The 23,890-nt window shown below is 32.3% G+C and overlaps 1 protein-coding gene and 1 pseudogene across 1 annotated transcript in view; both read left to right on the forward strand.

Annotated features, from left to right (window-relative positions):
* Positions 1 to 10,357, forward strand: part of LOC128157936 (alpha-(1,3)-fucosyltransferase 7-like) — a 66,686-nt gene extending 56,329 nt beyond the window's left edge. The window contains exon 2 of the mRNA XM_052820611.1: positions 8,924 to 10,357. Within this exon, the coding sequence (XP_052676571.1) occupies positions 8,924 to 10,050 (1,127 nt within the window). The 3' untranslated portion in view covers positions 10,051 to 10,357. The remainder of the gene's footprint in view (positions 1 to 8,923) is intronic.
* Positions 10,358 to 18,585: 8,228 nt separating this feature from the next.
* On the forward strand, positions 18,586 to 21,943 carry LOC128160884 (uncharacterized; annotated as a pseudogene).
* The last annotated feature ends 1,947 nt before the right edge of the window (positions 21,944 to 23,890 follow it).

Genomic DNA, 23,890 nt, shown 5'->3' on the forward strand with positions numbered 1-23,890 from the left:
AAATGGAAAAAAATAAATTGGTATATATAGAATTGCATTTACATTATAAAATAATAATGCAGAAAAAATCCTCAATATATAACGATTTAAAAAAATGACGTAATACATAATTGCGTTTTATCAAATTTAGTTTTCAATCCAAAATAAATTTGTTAGTGGGAAGGGGGCCTATTTTACTGTGCACAGTTTTAATGTGTGTATCAGAATTTTTTTGTAATATTACTGCTTTTTTACTGTGAATAAGCCAATTTGAATTTTCCGGGGAGTAGGCCAGGGCGCAGAGGAAGGGGGGGGGGTAGGGGGTCTAGATCTATCCGACCTTCTACAGATCCGCTTCTGGTCTAAAATTATCAGTATATCATGCCGATGATTTATCAAACAAACATACGACAGAAGTATTTATTAAAGCTGCATTGAGGATAATTATATCATTTTCCCCTGACATATTCTGATCATCTCACATCACTGATAAAAATTTGTGTCTTTAATTCCTACCATAAATATTGAATATTATCGTAATATTAAATTCATTTACCTTATAGATGTTCCTTAACTTGAGCCGATAAACTGCATGGTTCTATTCATCTTCACAAATAATATAGAAGACAGCTATATCACCAAGTTTGAACATCGGCAGGAGGATGTCTATACAAGAAAAATGCCATTAATTTGCTTTAAATTTTTCATTTTAAAAGTTTTGAGAACATTATTGTATAATAATCCCCCATATATAATAAAAATCTGTTAAAGAACATCTGCATACTTACATTATTCCTGCAGGCAGCCATGATGATAACATCAGATCGAGTTACTCCGATGGATTTGTCAAAAATGATATCACAGTTCTAGATCTTTTGGTGGTAATGTTTCATTCACTAGTGCAGAAAAGCTACAATGCATAGATACTGCATTTCATTCAAAGTGTAGACATGTAAAATGCTTCATGATGGACACACATAATATAGTAATGTACAATTTAAAAAAAATTAAAAATTAAAATTTTAAATCTGAAATTAATTTGAATACATTTATATTTATAGTAACCATTAAATATTTATAATATATTCAATATGATATTAATCTAAATTAATCTTAACAATTTTTTAATTATAAAAGACTTTTAGTCAAAAGTTTTCTAAAGACAGACCAATTTTAAAATTATATACTTTGTTCATCTGTAAAATAATCACTTATATAAAAATTCAAAACACACAGTTTAGTCCGTCGGTCAGACATCGGTGCAAAGTACTCGCGCCCACCGAGATCAATTTGATATTGGACCAACGTTGGTACAATGTTTATGTACCAACGTTGGATGAACTACGTTGGTCGAATATTGGAACAATGCCAATGCACCAACAGTGATAAATACAATGTTGGTCCAACGTCGTTCTACCAACAGCGATATGTAGCCAACCTTACAACCATAAGCCAACGTTGGGCCAACGTAAGCTTGCTATCTGGGCAGTTCCAGAAAGTCCCAGAAATGCTCGGGGAAACTCTTTCTAAAATCGTTTTCTTCGAAGATTTAAATTCGTTGGGAAGGGTTCCCAAAAATACCAATAAAATTGAGCAACCACGAGTTCTAATGACTCCACATTATCCTAAAATATATACTTGCATCGGTCTTTTAGAGAACAATTACTGTTATGTCAAGGAAATATCTGATTTCAAATTTTTAACAATGAAGAACAAGAACGACTGACACACAAAAAAAAATAACAAACTCAAAAAACTTAAATTTTCTTTATTTAAAAACTAAATGTTTGAAGAGGGTGACATCTTTAATAAAAATATAACTTTCAGCCGTGAGGTATGTCGTTTTTATATATTGTCTTTTCCCCCTAACCATCTTTGCTTCCGGAAAAATAACAGTTTATGGCTTTATAGCAGTTTCCCACATGAAACATTGGCTATATAGTGGGGTTTCCCCTCTTTTATAGCCAGATTAGCCCCATGAAAATAGTACTACACAGTAGATTTCCCCCCTTTTACATTCCGGTCATGTTTATTACGGACCATTCGTGGCAATAATTACTCATAATAAAGGGTTATAAATACATTTTTTATTACACGGTATAAGATTGTAACAATCACATATCTCAGGTTAGCTTAACGGCCCTGTATTTTAAACCCGGCTGGGTATTACCCAAAATTCTATAAAACACGTGATCGTGTGTGACGTAGTAGAATCGAGCCAATTTTTCAGGTGTGCAGTAGTGTTGCAAGAGGGGCGCACGATGTATCTGCTAGCATGTCTATGCATATAGCTGCTTGACTTCATAACACTGGCACGGACAACAGACCATGGTGAGTAATGTAAAGTGCATTCGATATGTATTCTTGTTATTTTTGCATATAAAGTAAAACTTTGTCGATCAACTTATTTCTAAAAATAGCTTGACTAGCATTCACAAAACTTACCTGTGTTGTTCACTCAGGTGTGACGGTGGAGAGAAAGCTTAAATACCCCATTCTCATTTCTATCGAGAACTTTAAACGCCTTTTGTATTTGTATTTTTCGTCTCCTTTGAAACGTATTTTTCTACTGTGAAGATATTTTTTGGTAAAAGGAATTAAATGTGTTGGGCGGAAGTGAGTTTCCGGAAGTGGAAACCATATTGGTTTACACTTTGTTTACATGTTACCATGTTAATGTATTTTAATTATTATAGACAGCTATAAGATATTATATACTATAGTAATCCTATGGTTGTTGCCTATATAAATTTATACGTATCGTATATACACATGTGTAAATAGATATATATAAAAATATTGTATTGATACAGTTGATTTATTAGTGATTACTTTGTAGCGTTGTGAAAGTGATCAATGATCATGATGTAGCACACGTTTGGATCCAATAGGACTGTTTCACTACCACGCCACACCACAACCAGTTCGAGGACTACAGCCCCAGAAATAGTGAGGAGGGTGGACTTGTGATTTTCTTTATTGAACCATCAGAACGGCCGTATCTAGATGTCGATGTTTGAGATAAGTGAAACCCTATAGCGATAGGACTAGTGGATAAGAAGTGTTCTTGTGAACGGTTGGCAACATAGAAAATATAAGCATTACAGTATAATTGTGTTTGAAAGCTGAACATTATAAGTAAGATCATTTAGCTGTCTATTATTTATAGCTAGTTATTGTAAAATAGGGAATGTAATTTTTGGGGTTAGATTTCACCATTAAGTTTTTTGAACAAGAGTAAGTGTGTGAGTGGGGGTGAAAGTGAATGAGAATTTGTAAATATTTTCTATTGATTTATTTTCTTGTAAATAAATTCATTAATTGAAACTGTCTTGAGTGTTATTTGAAGATCGCCTGGCTCAACCACGTTACATTTGGTGGCAGCGATCGTTGACAACTTTTCGTTTTCCAAAATCAGTCAAGATTGCTTTAACTGTGAAGGTTTGCCAAACTTAAATACAACAGTCAAACGATTGATATAATTTAAATGCAGAGATTACAGATATATAGGAAGTGTGTATTATAGTGGCAGGTTACATGTAAATAACAAACAACACTTTACAGCTGCATCTGTAGGAAAAAGATTGAAGGCCTCCTGGATAAACTCTAAAGTGTTTATGCCTGAGTTTTATAGGTTATATATGGTGGCATATTTATGCCATCCACATAATTTTAATCAACATAGCATATCACGTCAAGTCGAGATAACTATCTCGTCGAGTCAAGATAACTTTCTTGATTCTCAACAAACTCCGACTTCTATTTTTGTCCAGTCAACATAAGCTTTTACATTTTGTTGCGATAACTATCTTGATATGATGTGATAATTTATCTTGTATCTTGACTAAAATTTGTTGCATTTGCAAATGCTGCCACCCACAAAATGAGATAGTACATGTTTAACAATCGTATAATCGTATTTTGAAACTCAATACCCGATCCCCTTACGTTTATAGAAAGGCACGTTATCAAAATGAAATATACGTAATGTCCCGTCAATTAGTGTATTATTAATTATCGCTTGATATTTAATCCTCAGGAGCAAATTCATATCTAAATCTGTGTTTAACATGAATATATAAATACATTGTATGCTGACTTAAAGAGCTTTAGACCCTTTGGATAAAAACGGATGACGCAAGGTTGATATTGAACTACATGTAAATTAAATTAAATCGTACGATTAAAGATTAAAATAATAAGCAATATAAAAAAAACAACAATTTATTATGTTTTAATTAGGAATGAAAACAAACAAAGATTACTGGTATTACAGACCCTGAAACGTACTACTACACCAAAAAAACGTGCGACTTTCGTGCGAGAAACGTTTCGTGTAAACCGTTTAGCGTTTCGTGTAAACCGTTTAGCGTTTCGTGTGAATCGTGAAGCGTTTCGTGTAAACCGTTTAGCGTTTCGGGCAAAGCGTGCAGCGTTTCGGGCAAAGCGTGTAAATCGTTTCGGGCAAAGCGTGCGAGAACCGTGTGAAACGTTCATCAGATTTCATTCGGAACTCTCTGAAAATTTAATTGTTTTAAAATAGCGCTCGTGTTAAACATTACTTTAAACTGATTGGCAAAACTCCTTTGAGATATTCTCGTGAAAAAAATCTATAAGAAATTATATACTTATCTTTTTACAAAATTGAAATAATTTCTAACAAACAAAAGATAAGTACGCGTATTTAAAGAAGACTAGTTACTATTCGGCTGTGTACAACCAGTACACATAACCTCGGACATCGGGTAAGACCTGCACCTGGCTGAACCTGTCAATCAAACTTTGTGTATTCGTTTTCATTGGATGGTCACGCGTCTCTTTTTTGTCAATAGCCAATAGAAATTTAATGACTTCAAGATAGTCGGAATCAGTATTTGTTGATGCACACAATTTCAACGATCGATTATTTACATGTAACATTAATTTGAACAAAATTGAATGAAAACATAGAAAGAAAATATACCGTTCATTTCCATGAAATGCGGGAAGTAAATTCTTTTGAATCCCGATTAAAAATAGTTCTACAAGTTATTATTTTAATTATTTAAACACTGATAACGGAAAACAACAAGTAATTAACACACTGAAATTTTCCTAAAATGTACACATGCAATTAATTATTATGGGAATCTGTATGCATGGTACTTAATTCAAATAGATTATGATAGATATATTCTACGCCGTTATGCGGGGTGCCGGTTATGTATACGAATATTAAGACAAAAATCTAAATTATTTTTTATTTTTTGTTCTTTTCGAAATCCGAAATAGAAATGACAACTTTCTTTATTGTTTAATCTATTGATTTTTCCCTGTGATATTATTTACGGAACATTTATTTACGCGAATGTTTCGACATAAAAAAAATTAGTCGGTTGTTTTATAGCATTTTTCTAACTTATGTGACTAATTAGATTTTACATAACTTTCAAAATTATCAATGTAAATAATTACAGGTTTATTTACAGTAAGTATTTTTACATCGTATTCTCTGAAACCAATAAAAATATTAATGTGAAAAGAAAAAACAAATCCCGCCGAATACTGAAAAACCAAATTATCAATGTAAATAATCACAGGTTTATTTACAGTTAGTATTTTTACATCGTATTCTCTGAAACAAATAAAAATATTAATGTGAGAAGAAAAAACAAATCCCGTTGAATACTGAAAAAAGCGATATCAGTTTGTAATCATACGGATTTTTTTTTTTGGTATTGAATATTGTGTTACGGTAACTTTTTTCTCTGAAATATTTATTATTTACGGTACCAATACGAATCATGGATATTTCTTTTGAGCAATAAATATATTTATAGAAGTAATATTTTTGGCTTATTCTGTGAATAAATAATTTTTTGCTTTAAATATAAGTACTAAATTAATTTAATCAATCAATTCAATACTTATGTACATATATGTTTCTAATATCAGTATTTCTATTATTTCGTGTTTTCTTAAAATTAATTCTTACTAACAGAGTCAGGGTAAAAATCCGAGAGGACCCGAATCGATCAGGATAAAAGCGTGTCCAAAGCGTGTAAAAAGCGAGCAAATCGTTTCGTGCGAGAATCGTTTCGTGTAAACCGTTCAGCGTTTCGTGTAAATCGTTTAGCGTTTCGGGCAAAGCGTGCAGCGTTTCGTGTAAACCGTTCAGCGTTTCGTGTGAACCGTTTAGCGAGCGTGTAACGAGCGTGCAGCGAGCGTGTGGTGTAGTAGTACGTTTCAGGGTCTGTAAGATCAAATAGAATTCTCCAAAATAGAACCAAAAGTAAAAAAGGATTTATTTTAATTCTTAGCATAACACTTTTAATCGCATAGAGTTTAATGTATTTAAGACAGTGCAAATTTTTAGATATGATATAATGACGCTAAAAACAGTGTTTTTTAAAAGGCAAAATAAAAATCAACATATTTATATTTTTTGAGGACGGCCTTATAATTTTCATTAATTATCTTCGATGCAGATCAAAGGAATCCTGGGTAATGAGTTCCAAACTTCTATTATCAAATATATTTTTATAACTTATTTTGTTTTGTGAACGGCAGTTTTTGCAAATGACACGAATTTTAGATAAATTATCGAGATAGCTATCCCAACAAGGAGTCAGTCTTGATCGAGAAACTAGAAAGTTGTCTCGACTTGACGAGAAAGTTATCTTGACTTTACGTGATATGCCATGCTGACCCAAAATTATGTGGATGGCAGAACTATGCCACCATAGTTATACGATTAAAATTACACTCATTCAGACTCAGGCTAACACACCAACATGATTGCATACACGAATTTACACGTTTACAAGTCTGGATTTTTTATCCATGGAACTATCCAGAAGTACACGTAAGTAGAAGAACTCCACTTGCGAATTATAATGTAAAACATATATATTCCAAAGTTGAAGACTCGTTCCCTCTACACGTATTATAGTTATAAATAGAACAATTATCTTGTAATATATGTAACTGGGGGTTGGAATTTGCATGCATTTTGTGTTTACTGTTACATGACTTGTATATCCATGTACAGTAGTCAGATGTCAATAGATCAGGAGGACATCACACAAGAAAAGGGCCAGCAATGATATATAATGTAGTGATGACATCCCTATATAATTAGGTTGTCAGCGTCCCACCTACATTGTAATCGACTCGACGCTATAATGTTGTTCTCCACTGTCTTTCATTACTTTCTGCAAAATGAACTTAAAAGTCTGGATAGGTGTCATTCTTTATTAGCACGAGTGGATCTAAGTTGGGGTGGGGGGTCGAGGTCGGGACTTACTTAACAATTGAATAACATTTATTTCATATAGTAACCCTTTTTCTCCAGATATGCATTACTCTTGAGACTCATTTAATTTTGGCTAGATATTTTTAGGTCGATTATGCCGAAATTGTATTCTAGTCTTTCGATACAACTTATTGTTGCTCTCAGGCACAAAGTTGACTTTTTATGATCTTTTTCCTTTCTTTTGATATTTATGTACATACATGTAACTTATTTTACTTTGTACATGTTTTTTATTGTGCCTTTTGTTCATTGTCATTTATTGCATCATTCAATAAATGGCCATTTCTATTCTCTATAGAGGAGTTATGTTTTATATCGATGGTGGTGGTAAGGCAAGCAGACAAAGTAAATTAACCTAAAATATGCGTCGAACCATTCCCACCCCCGACAAACATAATTATATCTTGGACCTTCTCCTCCAATGAAAAATGTCTGGATCCGCGCATGAATATGTGTGTGGGAGGGGAGGGGGGTAAGGGTGGGGCTGCATGGATGGAATAACATTTTGATCGATAGTATATGCTCAAAATGCAATAACAGATACAAACTCTTTCTGGTATTGAATATTCTCTAACTCTTTTCGGATAAATTTCATAATTTCATTATAAGGTGCATGCGAACCGCTTGAAATTTTTGAATGTAACCAAAAAAAAAAAACCAAAAACCAAAAACTAAAATAAAACTCTCTCCCAAACGGGAAGATAAAATTCATAGCGCATTCGATCAATTGTTAAATTATTTTATAAATAAACACAGGATTTCTGAAAATGAAACTCAATGATATTTTACGATAAATGTATCAAACAATATGTATATCAAAACATGTACATGTAAAAAGACACCAGAACCACAAACCTCCCCATTCAGTTAATTACTTGACGTATGTTTTTTAACACCATTCATTTCCATATTTAGATTTGCTCCACATTATATAAGGGGATAAAATTGTTTTGCACCATTTACACACACGTGTGTATAGCTCAATATCACTGTCATAATTTCTAAGGACTCTCAATTAGGCACTTAAGTGTCCCTTAATCAAAGGAGTTTTTAGTGCAATATAAAAAGATAAATCAATTGAACAGAGAAAGTGGTGTGACTTTGGTTATGCGTATTAAATATATATATTTTTAATTTGAGCAAAGTAATGTTCTCTATACAATTGAGACAATGTGTAGAAGAAAGTTTTAAGTTCTCATTTTGCAATAACTATTTCACATTGTTCAGTGTCTTTGGGAAACCACTACGAATCGATTTTGTAATGTACAATCAAATAAATTCAAATGACGTATTCTTGAGCACAAGGTGGGTTTGCATGATTAACAAAAATTAAAATCGCATGAATATGTCTATACTCTCCTATTAAACGTACAGTTGCTGAAAATTATATCAATATTAAGAGGCAATAAGGAATAATTCTTTGAAAATTACATATTGTATGAGGTGATAATTTTGGTCGGGGCGTGATTTGATCTTTCATAAAGTCCTTTGGGTTTTATTGGATTTAACCACGCTCTGACCAAATTACCAACTCGTAATACTCAAAAAATAATTCTGTATTCCTTAAATCAAATAATTTTATGTACATCTTATATTTCTATTATTTGTAATAGACTTTCACTATGTAAAAATAACTATTTTCTCTTGCAGGCAAAATGAGCATTAAACAACACATAACGACTTTCACAATTGTAATGGTGACGTCGTTCATTGGTTCTTTATTCTGGATTAAAGTACTCACATCTTTTGAAAAGGAGGACAACACTTTGTTAGGAATTTCGAACATGAGTACATATACGAGCAAGAAACCTATGGTGTCCAGTGAGACGTTCACAGTACTTATTTATACCGGTCAATCGTTTTTGAAACCTTTTATTCAACATTTCAGAAAGAAGAAGTGCCCTTCTGTGCCGAACTGTATTATTTCGGAAAATGTAAGTGACATGCAGAAAAGTCATGCTGTTATATTCAATGATGTTAATCTACCAGGAAAACTACCACAGAGAGCAAAAAATCAGCTCTGGATATTCCACGGCATGGAAACAGTGCACTTTATTCGTAAACCGTCTAAACATTGGGACGATCAATTCAATTTCACCATGTCTTTTCGGAAGCATTCTGACATTGTAAGACCATACGGAAAAATTGTGCGTCGCGAAAAGGAGATTAAGCGAAATTATACCGAAGTGTTCCGAAAAAAGAAACATGGCGGCGTCTGGATGTCAGGGCATTGCCCGGTTCCTTCTAAGCGCAAAGCGCTTGCGCAGGAAATCGGGAAACACATGCACGTTGACCTTTTCGGCAGATGCGGCGCCCGACCATGCGGGACAGCAAGTACCATGTTGAGTGATTGTTTAAAAACAGTGTCACGTGATTACAAGTTCTACTTCTCATTTGAAAACACAATTTGCCCTGACTACACGACAGAAAAACTGTTCAATATATATTTGTATGACCTTGAGATTATACCTGTGGTGAACGGACCGGCGAATGCGGCCGAGTATCTTCCGAAAGGAACGTTTATCAATGCTCTAGACTTTTCCTCCGCGTCGGAACTCGCCAAAAAATTAAAGGAAATTGGCGCGAGCGAAGAAAAATACACACACTACCTCAAAGAAAAAGACAAGTATTACGATGCTGGTAATGCGGAAGTCTTTTCCGATGCAATGTGCCAGTTGTGCAATAAATTAGCTGGAACGAGTATTAATCCAAATGGAAATAATTCAAAAGGAAATTCTGAAAATTATTGGACGAGGCTGATGAAAAACAACTGTTGATTGATACTTATATCGTAAAGCATGTAGACCAAATGTATGTCTCAATTTTTAAGGAAAAATGAGACATTAAGGCTATAATTTATCAAGTTTTGATAATATTGAAATGAAATATTGCCATTTACAATTAATTGTTACATTCTTTATTGTTATTTTTGCAAAAAAATTGAATAAAAAAATTCTTCTAAAGAACTATATATGATAAGAGTTAAATTTGGCCCCCATAATTCGCCATTTTTAAGTGTTTCGGGTACAATAAAATGTTAACTAATTTTTTAGAAGAGTTGATATAATATATATTTTTCATCTATTTATTTGATTTATTTGCACTCACTGGCAGTACATGGCATCAGAAGTGACACCATTCTATAATTCAATCAAAATCAGCCAAAAATTGACATTTTTCTTATCTATTTACGAATGGGAAATATAGAGCGCATGCTTGAACAAGGAAAATTTTTTGTCACTTATTAGTCTTGGCTAGATACATCTCTGATTAAAATATTTTATTTGTTCAAGAATGCGCTCTGTTTTCGGTAGGAAAAACTGCTTGAAAACAAGCTTTTTTACGCTAAAAATGCAAAAATGGCGGGAAAAGGTTGTCTTTACAATGTCATATTTCTAAATTGTGAGCACTTGAACCAAAATGAATATTATGTAAACACATCACATACATATCTGTACTAAGAAAACAAAGAATGATATTAAAATGATGATGTTCATTTTAGGGGGCCATTTTAGGCCCTTATCATATAAAGTCCTTTGCTATTTATAGAGCATTTTATAAAAATTCTTTTTTTCAAAGAACTAAAACTGATATGAAAAAATAAATGGTAAAAGCTAGGGGTTTATAGTCATGCTCGCAAATCATCAGCTTCCTGGAGAGCATATAAACAGAGCTGCCAAATTACGGCACTGATGCTTTTTTCATTCACATATATAGCCAGTTCGTCTCATGTGCCAGGTACACATTTTAACCCCTGGGTTGAGAGAGTGCACAAGAAGAATAAAGTAATCTGCCCAAGGTTACAATGATAAGTTAAACACAATAAGAAAAAACCAGACTCGAACCCGGGGCTATCGTGTCCAGATCAGTCGACGCTATCAACTGCGCCAACACCTCTACCTAAATATTAAGGTGGCTCACTACACCTTGAAATATTTTCTCAAATCAGCAGAAAATTACTTAATTGATTATAATAGATATCATAATTGATAAGAAGTATTTAAGTTACATAGGCCACAAAAAAATGTGCAATTTTGGATGAAAAATTATATTTTTTGAAAATTCAATTCAGTAAACATGAACAAAAGCTCCAGGCGGATTCGAACTCCTGATCTGCAGTTCAAAAGCCCAAAACTTTACCCACTGAGTTACGACGATATACAACCGAATCGAACGATATGAACAGTTTAACAAAACATTTAAATCGCCATCTTGTGACAGTATAAGTGTGGGTGTAGTGAGGTACCTTACACTGGCGTCGGAAGCAAATTGAAAGTGGGGGTTGGGGGGTTGGGGGTTAGACTTATCCTCATAAATATTGAGAGAAAAATATCTAATTCCCAAAATCATGAAAATCCTAATCCGGGGGGGGGGGGGGGGGGGGGGCTATACTTCCAAAACAAAAAATCTTTTCTTCCATAACAATTTTTTTCCCCAAATGATGAAAATCCTAATCCATGGGGGGGGGGGAGAGTATACCTATAGTTCCAAAACAAAAAACCTTAACAAAATATAGATAAAAGGAGTTTAAGGTATGTGTATAAAACATGCACATATCAAGAGTCTTAAATTAATCTACCGTCACAAAATGCGATATTTATAAGATTTTTTTTCAGTTTTGAAGGGTATCGTAGAAATAATGGAATTTCAAAGTCATTTAATCATAATAAATATGATTAAAAATATGTTGAAAAGATTATACGCTACATAACTCTGTTAAGCATTTACATTTACCGAATACGTCTAATATCAACTTGTTATTAAACTCCACAGTATAAATATATTAATACAAAAAGCGTCAGCTAACGTGCCCTATCGACAGACATTTGTTAATTTGATTTGAGCATATTTACATAGTACATGTACAAACAATTATACAATTGGTATTTGGCACATGTTTAGTTGTATACATAACATATATATACAGGTCAATAAAATTTACATATAATTTTTTTTTTCATTTGATAACTACCAGTATGTTTCAGCTAATCTGTAAACGTTGGTTGGCCCTTGTCCAGTAAACGTCATCTGAGAGGAGTTTTACAGGCGACATGATGACTGCTGGGTTGCAATAGCCAGTCCAGTTGGCAGTGCTCCTTATTCATTAGAGTAATGAAATTCTAGTTTGTTTACAAGTTTACGTCGATATCTGACGCATAGTTTGCTAGTTGCATAATTATATCACACAGTTACAGTGTTTAGGGTTTTTTTCGCCTCGTGTGATTTCGCTTTTAAACACTTGCAAATGGTTTCGCCCAGTCTTGAAATCGCTCAGACACGTCACAGTTGTTTTAAACGAGAAATCATTAAAGACACTCGAATTTGCCCAGTCTTAAATTTAACCACTTACAGCGAGGGTTAGAGTGTCAAAAACTAAACGGAGATGGAGAATATTTCCCTCTATAGTGTAAATCAGACACTAGTCTAGAGATTAATTGAGGAAAATAAACATGTATCGTAAACAAAAATCTCTTGGTTTTTAATTAAGAACAGCAAATAAATTATTATATGTACAGAGTGTGCTCTTCTCTGAGATACTCAACTCCTTTTCAGAGAAGATTGTACTAGTATATCAAAACCGTCTATCCGAATAGATCGACTTCTATCGACTCACATTCTGCATGTAGTTTTCTTAGACACCTAATTTTGCAGCACGCAGTCTAAAAACTATGGCTAATGTAACTTATGCTTAAACTAATAATTTTTGAGACTGTTCATCTACAAAAGTGTATGTACATGTAGCTAGCCCCCTTTATCAAATGGAAGAGACAATTACGACTGTCAGATGTTTGCAGATGCCGGTAAGCTGGTACTTCAAGGAGATGGATTAGGCACATGGTCTTCAAGTGGATGTAAACGATATCTTTTGTTCAGTTTTTTTTAGATTACTGATTGTTTCATGACAATCAAAATTGCACCAATTGTGCTTGAGTTGTTGAAATGTCCTTGAATATCTTTATAATCATATTTATTTACCTGTTATAGTTTTTACAAAAAAATATTCTTGAAGTTTATTATACACAGTGACCACATCAAGGTTTGAACATGCGACGTTTAGATAAGTAACTAAAGGCTCGCTGGCTTAAAACCTGATATTGTGTTGTGTCCTTATATAAGAGAGATTTACTCAGTATCTACAATACATGTATTGGCGGAGGACACCAAGCTAAAATTGGGTACCGACTTGCATTTACGCTGGACGTCAACCTGCGATGGACTAGAGTCCCATCCATGGGCAGTCAATAACTTCATCGGCTTAGCACCTTTATGGCTAAGAGAAAATTCTTATACTGCATTGCTTCTAAAATTGTACCCAAAGTATTCTTGTTAATTTCGTTCATAATTTTTTGATACTTTTTTTGTTTTAAAGAAGTAAAATGATTAATTATAAACCATTTGAAAATAATCAACGTTTATTTACTTTTGATATTGAAATCGTCTCTTTTGTATTAGTTATCAAATAACCATACTTTGCGTTGCATTTTTCTATATTTTATACAAATGAAAAGAATCGTAATTTAAGGGAAAAAAATTCGCGCGTACGGGAATTACTGTCCAATGATGGTCATATTTATATCTACTCTAACATATGTTGTCATTTTGGTTAGTGTATTAAATTCATATAAAATTAAAAGATTGGCATATATATTCATATAAGATATATAAAGAAAATATGATATTAATTCATGTATGATGCATACGAAAATTAACAAACACACGTGGTATCGTTAGAATTCAATAATTTAGGTGTAATATAAAACCAAATAAAATATATGACCTGACGTGACGTGTATAATTCGAAACCATTTTATTCCAACAAATATTCAAGAAAAGATAATCGCAGGAAGAAATTGTCCGTTCAAATCTGTAATAAATGAAAATGAAAACATATTACAGTAACAAGATCATGACCATAATACTATACCATACTTATGAAAGGATCACTTGTATCTAACAAAAGAATTGACCTATAGGAAAGATTGATTTCCCGGAAAAATCACTCTTATAAATCAAAGTTCATTTGATATTTTCTACTTTACATATTTTTAGAGTTTTCGTATTTTCATTTAGAACCTAGTAACTATATTGTGCTTGTAATTCTTTAAAAATTAACCTTCACAACCCCCCCCCCCAAAAAAAAAAATAAAAAAAAATACAAACATCGTTTAAACCTAATTGTATCACAGTGGTTTATATATAAGACTGTATAATTATCATGTTAAAATCTGAATGAGATTTATTCAAAGGAATCTCTTAATCGTATTGCGTGGTTTCGCATAAAGGCTATTTGTTGTTAGCTTTGAGCTAAAATACATGTTTATCATTATTCTGCGATAATGAAAAGATTAACTAAAGAATGTTTTCGACGATGTTAGATTAAAATTGCAAATGTTTAGACTGATAGAATAATTTTTTTAAAATCAAATTTATTACAAAATATAGACAAGGGTCGATTAGACCTGATGATAATATTTTGAATGACGACGATAGATATAATATTTTCTGACTCATTTATGACGGAAATTATTGATATCGATTCTTTGTCCGTTTATAATATGTATAAAACAAGTCTTATGATTCACAGCCAATGAAGTAAAGGATATGCTTAAAATCAATGCTTTGTCGTGAGAACATTGCATTTACCGATTCATATAACAACTCTGATTTCATTCTGATATGCCCATAGGCGTTCTCTGTTTATTTTAGTCAAATATATTACACTGGAAAAGGTATGCATCAAAATGAGAGAAAAGAAAAACAAATCCAACAAAATAATGAATTTGCGAAGCAGTTGTAGTTTAGAATGAAATAACTTCTATCAATTTATATCAACAACTCTCTATACATTTTCAAATCATATGTGTGTATATGTATTGAAAGTATGTATAAAAGGTGTTGTCCCTTTTAGCTTAAATTCTGAAAATTACACAGGTGACTGGTTGGTGTCTTCCCATTTAGCCAACATTTTGAAAAAAATCCAGGTAAAATACAGGTAGATTTGTGTTGGCTAAGTGGGAATGGGATGCAGGTGGAGAACAAAAGAATTTAATTACAGGTAAGCCATAGTCTGTTTTCAGATGAGAGTAGGAGAATTAATATATATTTGTTAGCCTATAGACAAATACATAATACTTTATTTTATTTGATTTATTCAGATGCAAATTTTTTTTTTAAACGAACTGTTACATATTCCCCTATAATTCATGCCCTTAATTCGGGTACAAATATCATAGTTTGTCTATTTTCATCATAAATTTACACAATAAAAATATTGTAATTTTAAGAATCACGTTGGAAATTTTAACTATACATCATATTCAGATTCTTTTTTTTCCCAAATATCTTTGATTTCTATGATTATTTTGATTAATTCCAATCTACAGAGTGTGAAATTAACAAAACATAAAAATGCTAGAGTAAAGTGCTTATATTTTTAATGGTGTATACTTCATACTTAATAAGATTCATTGAATGATGATCAATACATCATTAGTAATGAAGTTAAATCCTCCGTTGTCATTATGATAATGACAATTATGATAATTATGCTGATTTAATAATGATTATCTATAAAGTTGATCTGCACCTGAAGATTGGGCATTTTGATTATTTATGTCTTTCAACTAGCAGTCCGTAAAGCAATTAAAAACTTATAATTTTCAGGCTTTCGATTCTGTTAATTAATGGCCATAATAATGCTTCTCAATTTGTTTATTCTCTCAAACCATTAAAATACACATGAACATGAGGTACAAAATTGTGTTATTTGCATTAAATTGTAATGTCAAGGGTCTTATTAAATATAATTTATATTACAACATAGTATTACAAATTTCTAGTATATTCTTTAAAAACGGCTGATCAATCTTATCTATGTATATATATTTTATACATCTAATTTAAACAGTTTGAAATTATTTACATATTAAAACCTTTTAATCATGCAAGAGCCCATATTGGTTTCAACATGTTTAGTGCAATGATCTTGCAGAAAATTGCTGATCTATATTTCCAAAAAAATGTGGTTATTTTTATTTATTTATTCTGATTATCATGTTATAGGCACAATTAAATGCTATTTTTTTAATTTGTTTTCAACAAACTATTCTCAGGTAATTGATAACAAATACATTAACATGTGAAAACAGACTATAGCCTCCTGATCATTCAGGTGTGAAAATCAAAATGTTGGCCAAGTGGGAATTGAGAATTTCAGAATGTTGGCTAAGTGGGAATAAACCGACTGGTTTTGACTGAGTGGTAATGGTGTACAGGTAAGGGGAGGGAGTGAACAAAAGAAATTTATTACAGGTGATCAGTAGTCTGTTTTAGAACGATCAAAGTATAAATGCCATTAAAGGCTGGTACTGCTTTGAGGGATATATATCCCTCATTGATCATTTATCATACATGTATATATATTTTACTTATGTATTTTAAAGTCTTTTTATAAAAAAGATTCAATAAAAAACATTTTATGAATCATCCGTTTAAATGCATGATTTAATTCATTTTTTTATTTACATGAATGTATTTATTTTTTGTAGTATTTCTTTCAAACTTTTTCAAACTTATTTTATTGACAAATAATCAATGTAGGACTGGAGACTTAGAGTTCATTTCTTTAAATACAAGAGGATTACTGCTAATGCATTTAAAAATTAAGTACTGTTATAACAGTATCAAGTGAGATATAAACCCCTGAAATGAGCCAGAAACCCTGGGGGGCACTTGGTGGTACCCCTACAGCCCAAATTTGAGACCGGGAAATAATAGCCCCATTGGTCCCCTACATTGCCCTGGTATCCGTTTGATGCACACTTCAAAGATAAAAGAGATAATACCCCGCGCCTTTCACCCCTATATCATTGTCAAATGCTAACATATGACAAAGTTCGTGTGAGCCAACTACGCCCTTGTAGGGATCATAGGTGCCCTCTTACGCTTATTATGAATACCTCATGAGGTCCTCTACCCAATCCTAGTGTTTTCAAGTTCTTGTGGTCAATCTCAAGTGAGATATAAACCCCTGAAATGAGCCAGAACCCCTGGGAGCCACTTGGTGGTACCCCTACAGCCCAAATTTGAGACGGGAAATAATTGTCCCATTGGTCCGCGACACTGCCCTGCTATCCGTTTGATGCACACTTCAAAGATAAAAGAGATAATGGTCCACCTTTCACTCCTATATCATTGTGAAATGCTAAAATATGACAAAGTTCAGGGGAGCTAAACCGTCTCTTTTCATTGTCATTGTTGTATTCTTCGAAGGTTCACGTCAAAACATGGCTGAGACAAAATAATCCCAATTTCACCTGATGATTTTCGCAGTTTTTGACTTTGACATATGACATTTTTTTATGAGAATAAATTCCAAATGCTGGATTTTCTATTGTCTCATATTCGTAATAATACGATGTCTTTTTAATTTTCGATTGATGTTGTTTCTGGGGGAGTGAAAAGGCCAGAGGATAAATTCTTAAACACGCACATTTTCAGCTTCGATGTAAACAAATTATCCTGCCACACTGGATAGGCTTGGGGTTTCTATTGTATTTGTATCGTTTTATACCTTTTAATTTACTTTAATTTATCATGTCTGTTATATCATAATACGTTTGCACATCACTTTATACGATGCATATAGTTTTTTTTCTATTTGTACCAATAAGACTGCACTTAGGATAACATTATTTTCATAACTTAAACTATGACCCGTATAGACATAATTCATTTCTTTCCAACAAAGACGCATTTATAACTCTTATACAGGCGAACTTTACTGCTTCGGAAGTCGTCAATGCTCGTACAAATTATTGAGCATTAATCATTTTGATATTAGTTAAAATTTGTCGATAATTAAGTAAAATATAATTTTCTGTTCGAGTACTCTCAGTACTTTGATGAATTTCCTTATTGGCTGCTAGCTTCTACGGGCTTAGTGGCTGCTGTTAGTGGCTACTAGCTTCAGCCTGGTTGCTCGACATATCAATAAATCATGTATCTACGCAGTAAGTTTGGAGGTATGTAACAGGTTTCACGAAGTAATAATTTTCAATCAAATTGGTATCAGTGCATGCATATAAATTGTCGAATAGTAGACACTCACACACTTTTCCATTTTAAACGCAAGGAAGTATATGCACTTGTTTATTCTATTTCAATAAAGAAATCACTGAAATTTTTAAAATTCCTAATTCAAAAACAACAATAATGTTATTGCAGGTACATTTTACTTTGAATTTCTAATGTGTTGTGGATTCAAAATGGAAAAACTTAGGAATTGTTTCATACTGTTTTCCATTAGTCTCAATATTGCAGGTACTTACAATTACGTAATGATCTCTTGTATCATTGAGCCGTTCAAAATAACATGCAAGGAAGGAAGTAAAGAAGGGACATTTTTTAAAACTTTTAGTGGATTGGCCGATGGGAACGTATACTTTGGTGAAGCCAAAGACCGGATGTCCTCCAGGATGGATGGAGGGCTGGGGTCGCCAAGACAGTGAGGATAAAGATAATAAAAATTGGATTGCCTACGACCATCATTTTAATGGTAAGATTTTGAAATTGTTTATTTTTAAAAAATATTTATTGAATTGTTATAAAATATTAATCATAAAATAAAAATAATCCTTATTGGACGTGCTGCAATATATTTCATCAGATGAACAAACATGCAAATTTATTTGACATAAATATTGCAATACTTACATACAATGAATTTATTAAAAAATTCGACAGGCAGTTCTGGAAGACATTTTAAGTTTTATTACTGCACACGGAGTGCTCATGCTGTTAGTAGTGTAAAGAAATGGCCGAAAGGAAATTATTGTGTATTAAGACATGGAGGATCTTGTCCATCAGGTGAGCAAAAATTGAGTACATAGATTTCAATGTATTGATTAGAGCATGTAGTCTACGCAGTACAAAACAGATAATCTAAAGTTTTCCTATGACAGATTTATTCTGAAAATTGAATATTTATGCTTTTGAATAAAACCTATAAGTGTATAAAATTTGAAGAAAAAAAATCCGACCTCACAATTTTTTGTCCACATCACTTCAAACCTACATTTGAAATTCCTTTCAGTTGAGTGTAAAATGAAACGGTCATTGTTATGGTTTGCTTTGCCAATAACTTAATTTCTTAAGATATAGCAAACGTCTCAGCTGCTTTCATAAAACAATATAGGAGTATACTCAAAATGAAACGCTTAATTAAATTCATGGAATTTTGCTTTACAAATTACATGGAATAGGTCATGTTAACAGGTCACATTTTATAAACAAATTAAGAAAAACGAATAAAGTAGATCTGATGGCTAATTTATTGACCACCTAGACACCTTACTTGTTTTTAAGCAACATGAATATTCATTTATCAAATAGGATTAGGCAGCAGTTAACCTATATTATATTTTTGAAATAAGAATAATGCTCTATTATCACAGTATCTTACACGTACATAAGAATTTTCTGTATTTTACTTGTACGTGTACCAGTTTGTATTTACTTCGGTGTCATTAAGAAAAGAAAATCTTTTTTATACAGAGCTATTCTTCTAAAAGGGACCAATGCTGTCTAAAATGGCCACTGCCATATAGAATTTTAATTAACAGTCTCTACAAAGATATTGGTATTCAGCTTTGCAGAAAATTTAAAAGTATAACGGTCAAGACCCCATTGATAAGATAAAACCATAACTGCTATAGTAAAAAAAATGACGACGGGATTTAGATTAAGGAAGGTTAAAGAATATCTGATGGAGGTGAAAATCGATCAAAATCGTATATGATGTCTTCATATATGACCTTTAGATATGCCATTTTTAAATGGCAACAGCTCGATTGCACCAAAGATCAATAAAGTTAACATCACTCATATGTAGTTTTCGAAATGATCAAAATATATTGAATAAATTATGGATTCAATTTTTTTAATATCATAAGCCATCCCTTTGAGATTTCTAAACAGTTAACATAAATATATATATATATATATATATATATATATATATATATATATATATATATATATATATATATATATATATATATATATATATATATATATATATACATACACACAGGATTTCAGTACGGCAGTGTGTTCTGGGATGACGAAGATTCCAAAAATAGCAATTCGTACGGTGGGATATTACCGAGTGGTGTGTATTTTTGGGACACACGTATGAATTAATGTTGCAGGTACAGTAACACATTGAGAGAGAGAGAGAGAGAGAGAGAGAGAGAGAGAGAGAGAGAGAGAGAGAGAGTTTTCCGCAAACGGTAAAAGCCTTATGTAGGTTGGTTTGAATTAAAATTGCAAATTATTGAACACTCATAATATTTTATAAAACAGTTGCGTTTTTTTGATAAAGTAAATATATAAAGACACGCAGGTAACATTAATTTCAATGTAAATGAATTCGCCCTCTCGATCCGAAATCCCTTGACCGATAAAACAAACTAAAGTCATGTACACTGTACATGAAAATTGGTTTCAACGCATATAGTAGTCAAAACTGTAAAATGTACATGTATTTATCACATATTACATTTTTTAAAAACCATCGAATCATATAGTACAAAAAAGGTTTCAATCTTAAAAATACATCAATAAACAAAAATATTCAAACTATACTTAAATATAAACCGAAAAATTACCTGAATATGGATCAATATCTTATGTGTGAATGGAAGACACCTGCTACCTATTTGAAAAGGAGTTCACTGCCTTCCAATGGAAACTCGTACATATTGATAGAAAAAAATACCTTATCAAACAACCTTCAGATTTATTCAATACAAATAATTACATTTTAAAATGCTAAACATAAGTCAGTCAATATGCTTTTAAGACCATGTTTGATAGATTTTTTTCTCATTCTGCCTGTACATGTATCTCTCAAAACCTATAAAGAACTTTTTGAAATATATTAACATTTGTATTTTGCCTTACATCCAAACTTATGCTAGCCATTTGCACCTTTATCAATTACTAGAGAAAAAATAAAAGTTTTAAATCGGTAATGTAAATCTTTTTAGAATTGAAATGAACAAAATCTATTTATATCAGTTTATCTTAATGATATCTTAAGGATTATTCATACTCATATCCTTTCTGAAATGTGTATTGATCTAAGTTTTCTTAAGAAATAAACAGCAAGTTAAAAATTACACCGGGATCAAATGACCGAAGACCGAAGGGCTTCTAAGAAGATTTGATCACGATGAACTTGTTAACATTGCTGTTTATTACTTATATTTACATTTGGAAAAGGTAAACCGTTCAGAATTGTTAAAATTACTGAGATTCTATGTTTACAATCATCCAACCGACAAGCGATAAGTACGTGCTATGATCATTGTGACGTCATGAAAAAGTTTAAACAGATCGAATTGAACGTTTTCGCTATTATATAGGTTCATATAAGGAACCATATTTGTTTGTTCATTTAGAGATGATGGTCAATTTGGAAAAAGAATAAAACTTCCGACATCTCACCCGTTTTACCTATTGAGATTTACCTCCCACTGCCAGCGGGTCAAAGGTATGTACGTCAGGGAGGAATTTGCCCGTTTTGATGACGAAGACAGTAGAAATAAAAACTCACGCTCTGGAAAAACTCCAATGGTACTTCTGTACTGTTATTATTGGCGATGAATAAAATTATATAAAAGTTTGATCTTAATTACTTTAATTTTTAAGGAATGTTATGATATTATTGAGTGTTCACGTTTTTTTTTATTAGAACTTTGTTATATTATTGCATATTCTTTTTATCAAACATTGAAAATTTAGCTTAAAGTTCATAGAAAAAAAAATTAACTCTGAAGTAATAATTTATAAATGTAAGATTTAGACAAGTAGAATGAAGAGTTTTTATTAGCTCACCTGAGCTGAAAGCTCAAGTGAGCTATTCTGATCACATTTTGTCCGTCGTCCGTCTGTCCGTCCGTCTGTCCGTCCGTCCGTCTGTCCGTCTGTAAACTTTTTACATTTTGAACTTTTTCTCTAAAACCGCTTATCCAATTTCAACCAAATTTGGCACAAATCATCCTTATTGGAGGGCGAATATAAATTGCAGAAATAAAAGTTTGATCTGTTTTCAAAGCGGAGAAAACCTTGAAACTGTAGAAAAAGGGGGGTGCATTTTTAAAAATCTTCTTCTCAAGAACTACCGAGGCAAATTCAACATAGTTTAGCATAAATTATCCTTATGGGAAGGAAAATATAAATTGCAAAAATTAAGTGGAAATTCTGTTTCAAATCTGAGTTATTACGAAAATAATAATAAAGGAAATGCGTGTTTCAATCAGTTTAATAGCTTCGGGTTCGGCATCCGGTAAAATGATTCCATACTTCTAAAACGAGGTTCTTTGTTTAAAGCAGCCATGACATTATACGAAAAAGGGTCGATCTGACTATGATGAATTTGCTTGTTGTGCAACAGTTTGCGTATGAAGGGAAATTTTGAAACATACAAAATATATTGGTGCCGATTTTGTGAAGTAAATTGAGGCTAAATATTTCAATGCGTTGACAGTTTTCACACATGACGTTGGTGTTAGCTTGTTCTGATTTTCGTTTCGTTCTCATTATGCTTTGTAACCTGGAAACTATCGTCTGTATTTCGTGATTTTTACGTATCAAATCAAACAGAGACTTCGGTAAATCAAACAGTTAACTGTTTACCTGCGCAAATTAAGCAAAATCGGATGTAGGGGACGGGTACTGAAATACAATTCATTCTATCGGTAATTCGGCATTATCTTTTGCGTAATGGTACATGTAGATTAATGCAATAGGTTTTGTTGAGATGCTCGGCATTTTTTCGAGTTTATTCAGTTTAAATAGAGTTTGATATCGCTGACGGAAATATGTAGGTATATACATGTATATATATATGATTCATTTCGAAAAAAATAAATTGTGTTCTTTATTTGTTATACATGTAGTGCATGTTTCTTGTGTTTAATTGTTTACAATTTCTATTTACTAACCACATTTGAGTGTTAAGCTTCGAATTATAAGCAAGATACAGCGATTTGCTCACAATTCTATGTTTGTACACAGATCTTAAAAACTAAAGCTTAAAAAAGTAAAATATTTGTCAATATTTATTAAGAAAATTTTCAAAGTCTGTTCTTCCAGAAACCAACTTTAACAACTTATTGTATTGTAAACTTAACCTTTTTAGCTCACCTGAGGGTGGGGCCACAATGGGGGGTCGAAGTTTAACAAATGAATATATAGAGTAAATCTTTAAAAAATCTTCTCCTCAGAAACTAATCAGCCAGGAAAGCTGAAACTTGTGTGAAAGCATCATCAGGTAATGTAGATACAAATTTGTGAAAATCATGATCCCCGGAGGTAGGGTTAGGCCACAATGAAGGATCGAAGTTTTACATAGGAATATATATAATATCTTTAAAAATCTTCTTCTCAGAATCGGCCATGAAAGCTGACACTTGTGTGGAAGGATCCTCAGGTAGTGTAGATTCAAAGTTGTGAAAATCATGACCCCCGGGGTACGGTGAGGCCACAATGGGGGATCGAAGTTTAACATAGGAATATATAGAGTAAATCTTTAAAAATCTTCTTCTCAGA

This window comes from Crassostrea angulata, chromosome 8 (genome assembly GCF_025612915.1).
Source record: "Crassostrea angulata isolate pt1a10 chromosome 8, ASM2561291v2, whole genome shotgun sequence".
Taxonomy (NCBI): domain Eukaryota; kingdom Metazoa; phylum Mollusca; class Bivalvia; order Ostreida; family Ostreidae; genus Magallana; species Magallana angulata.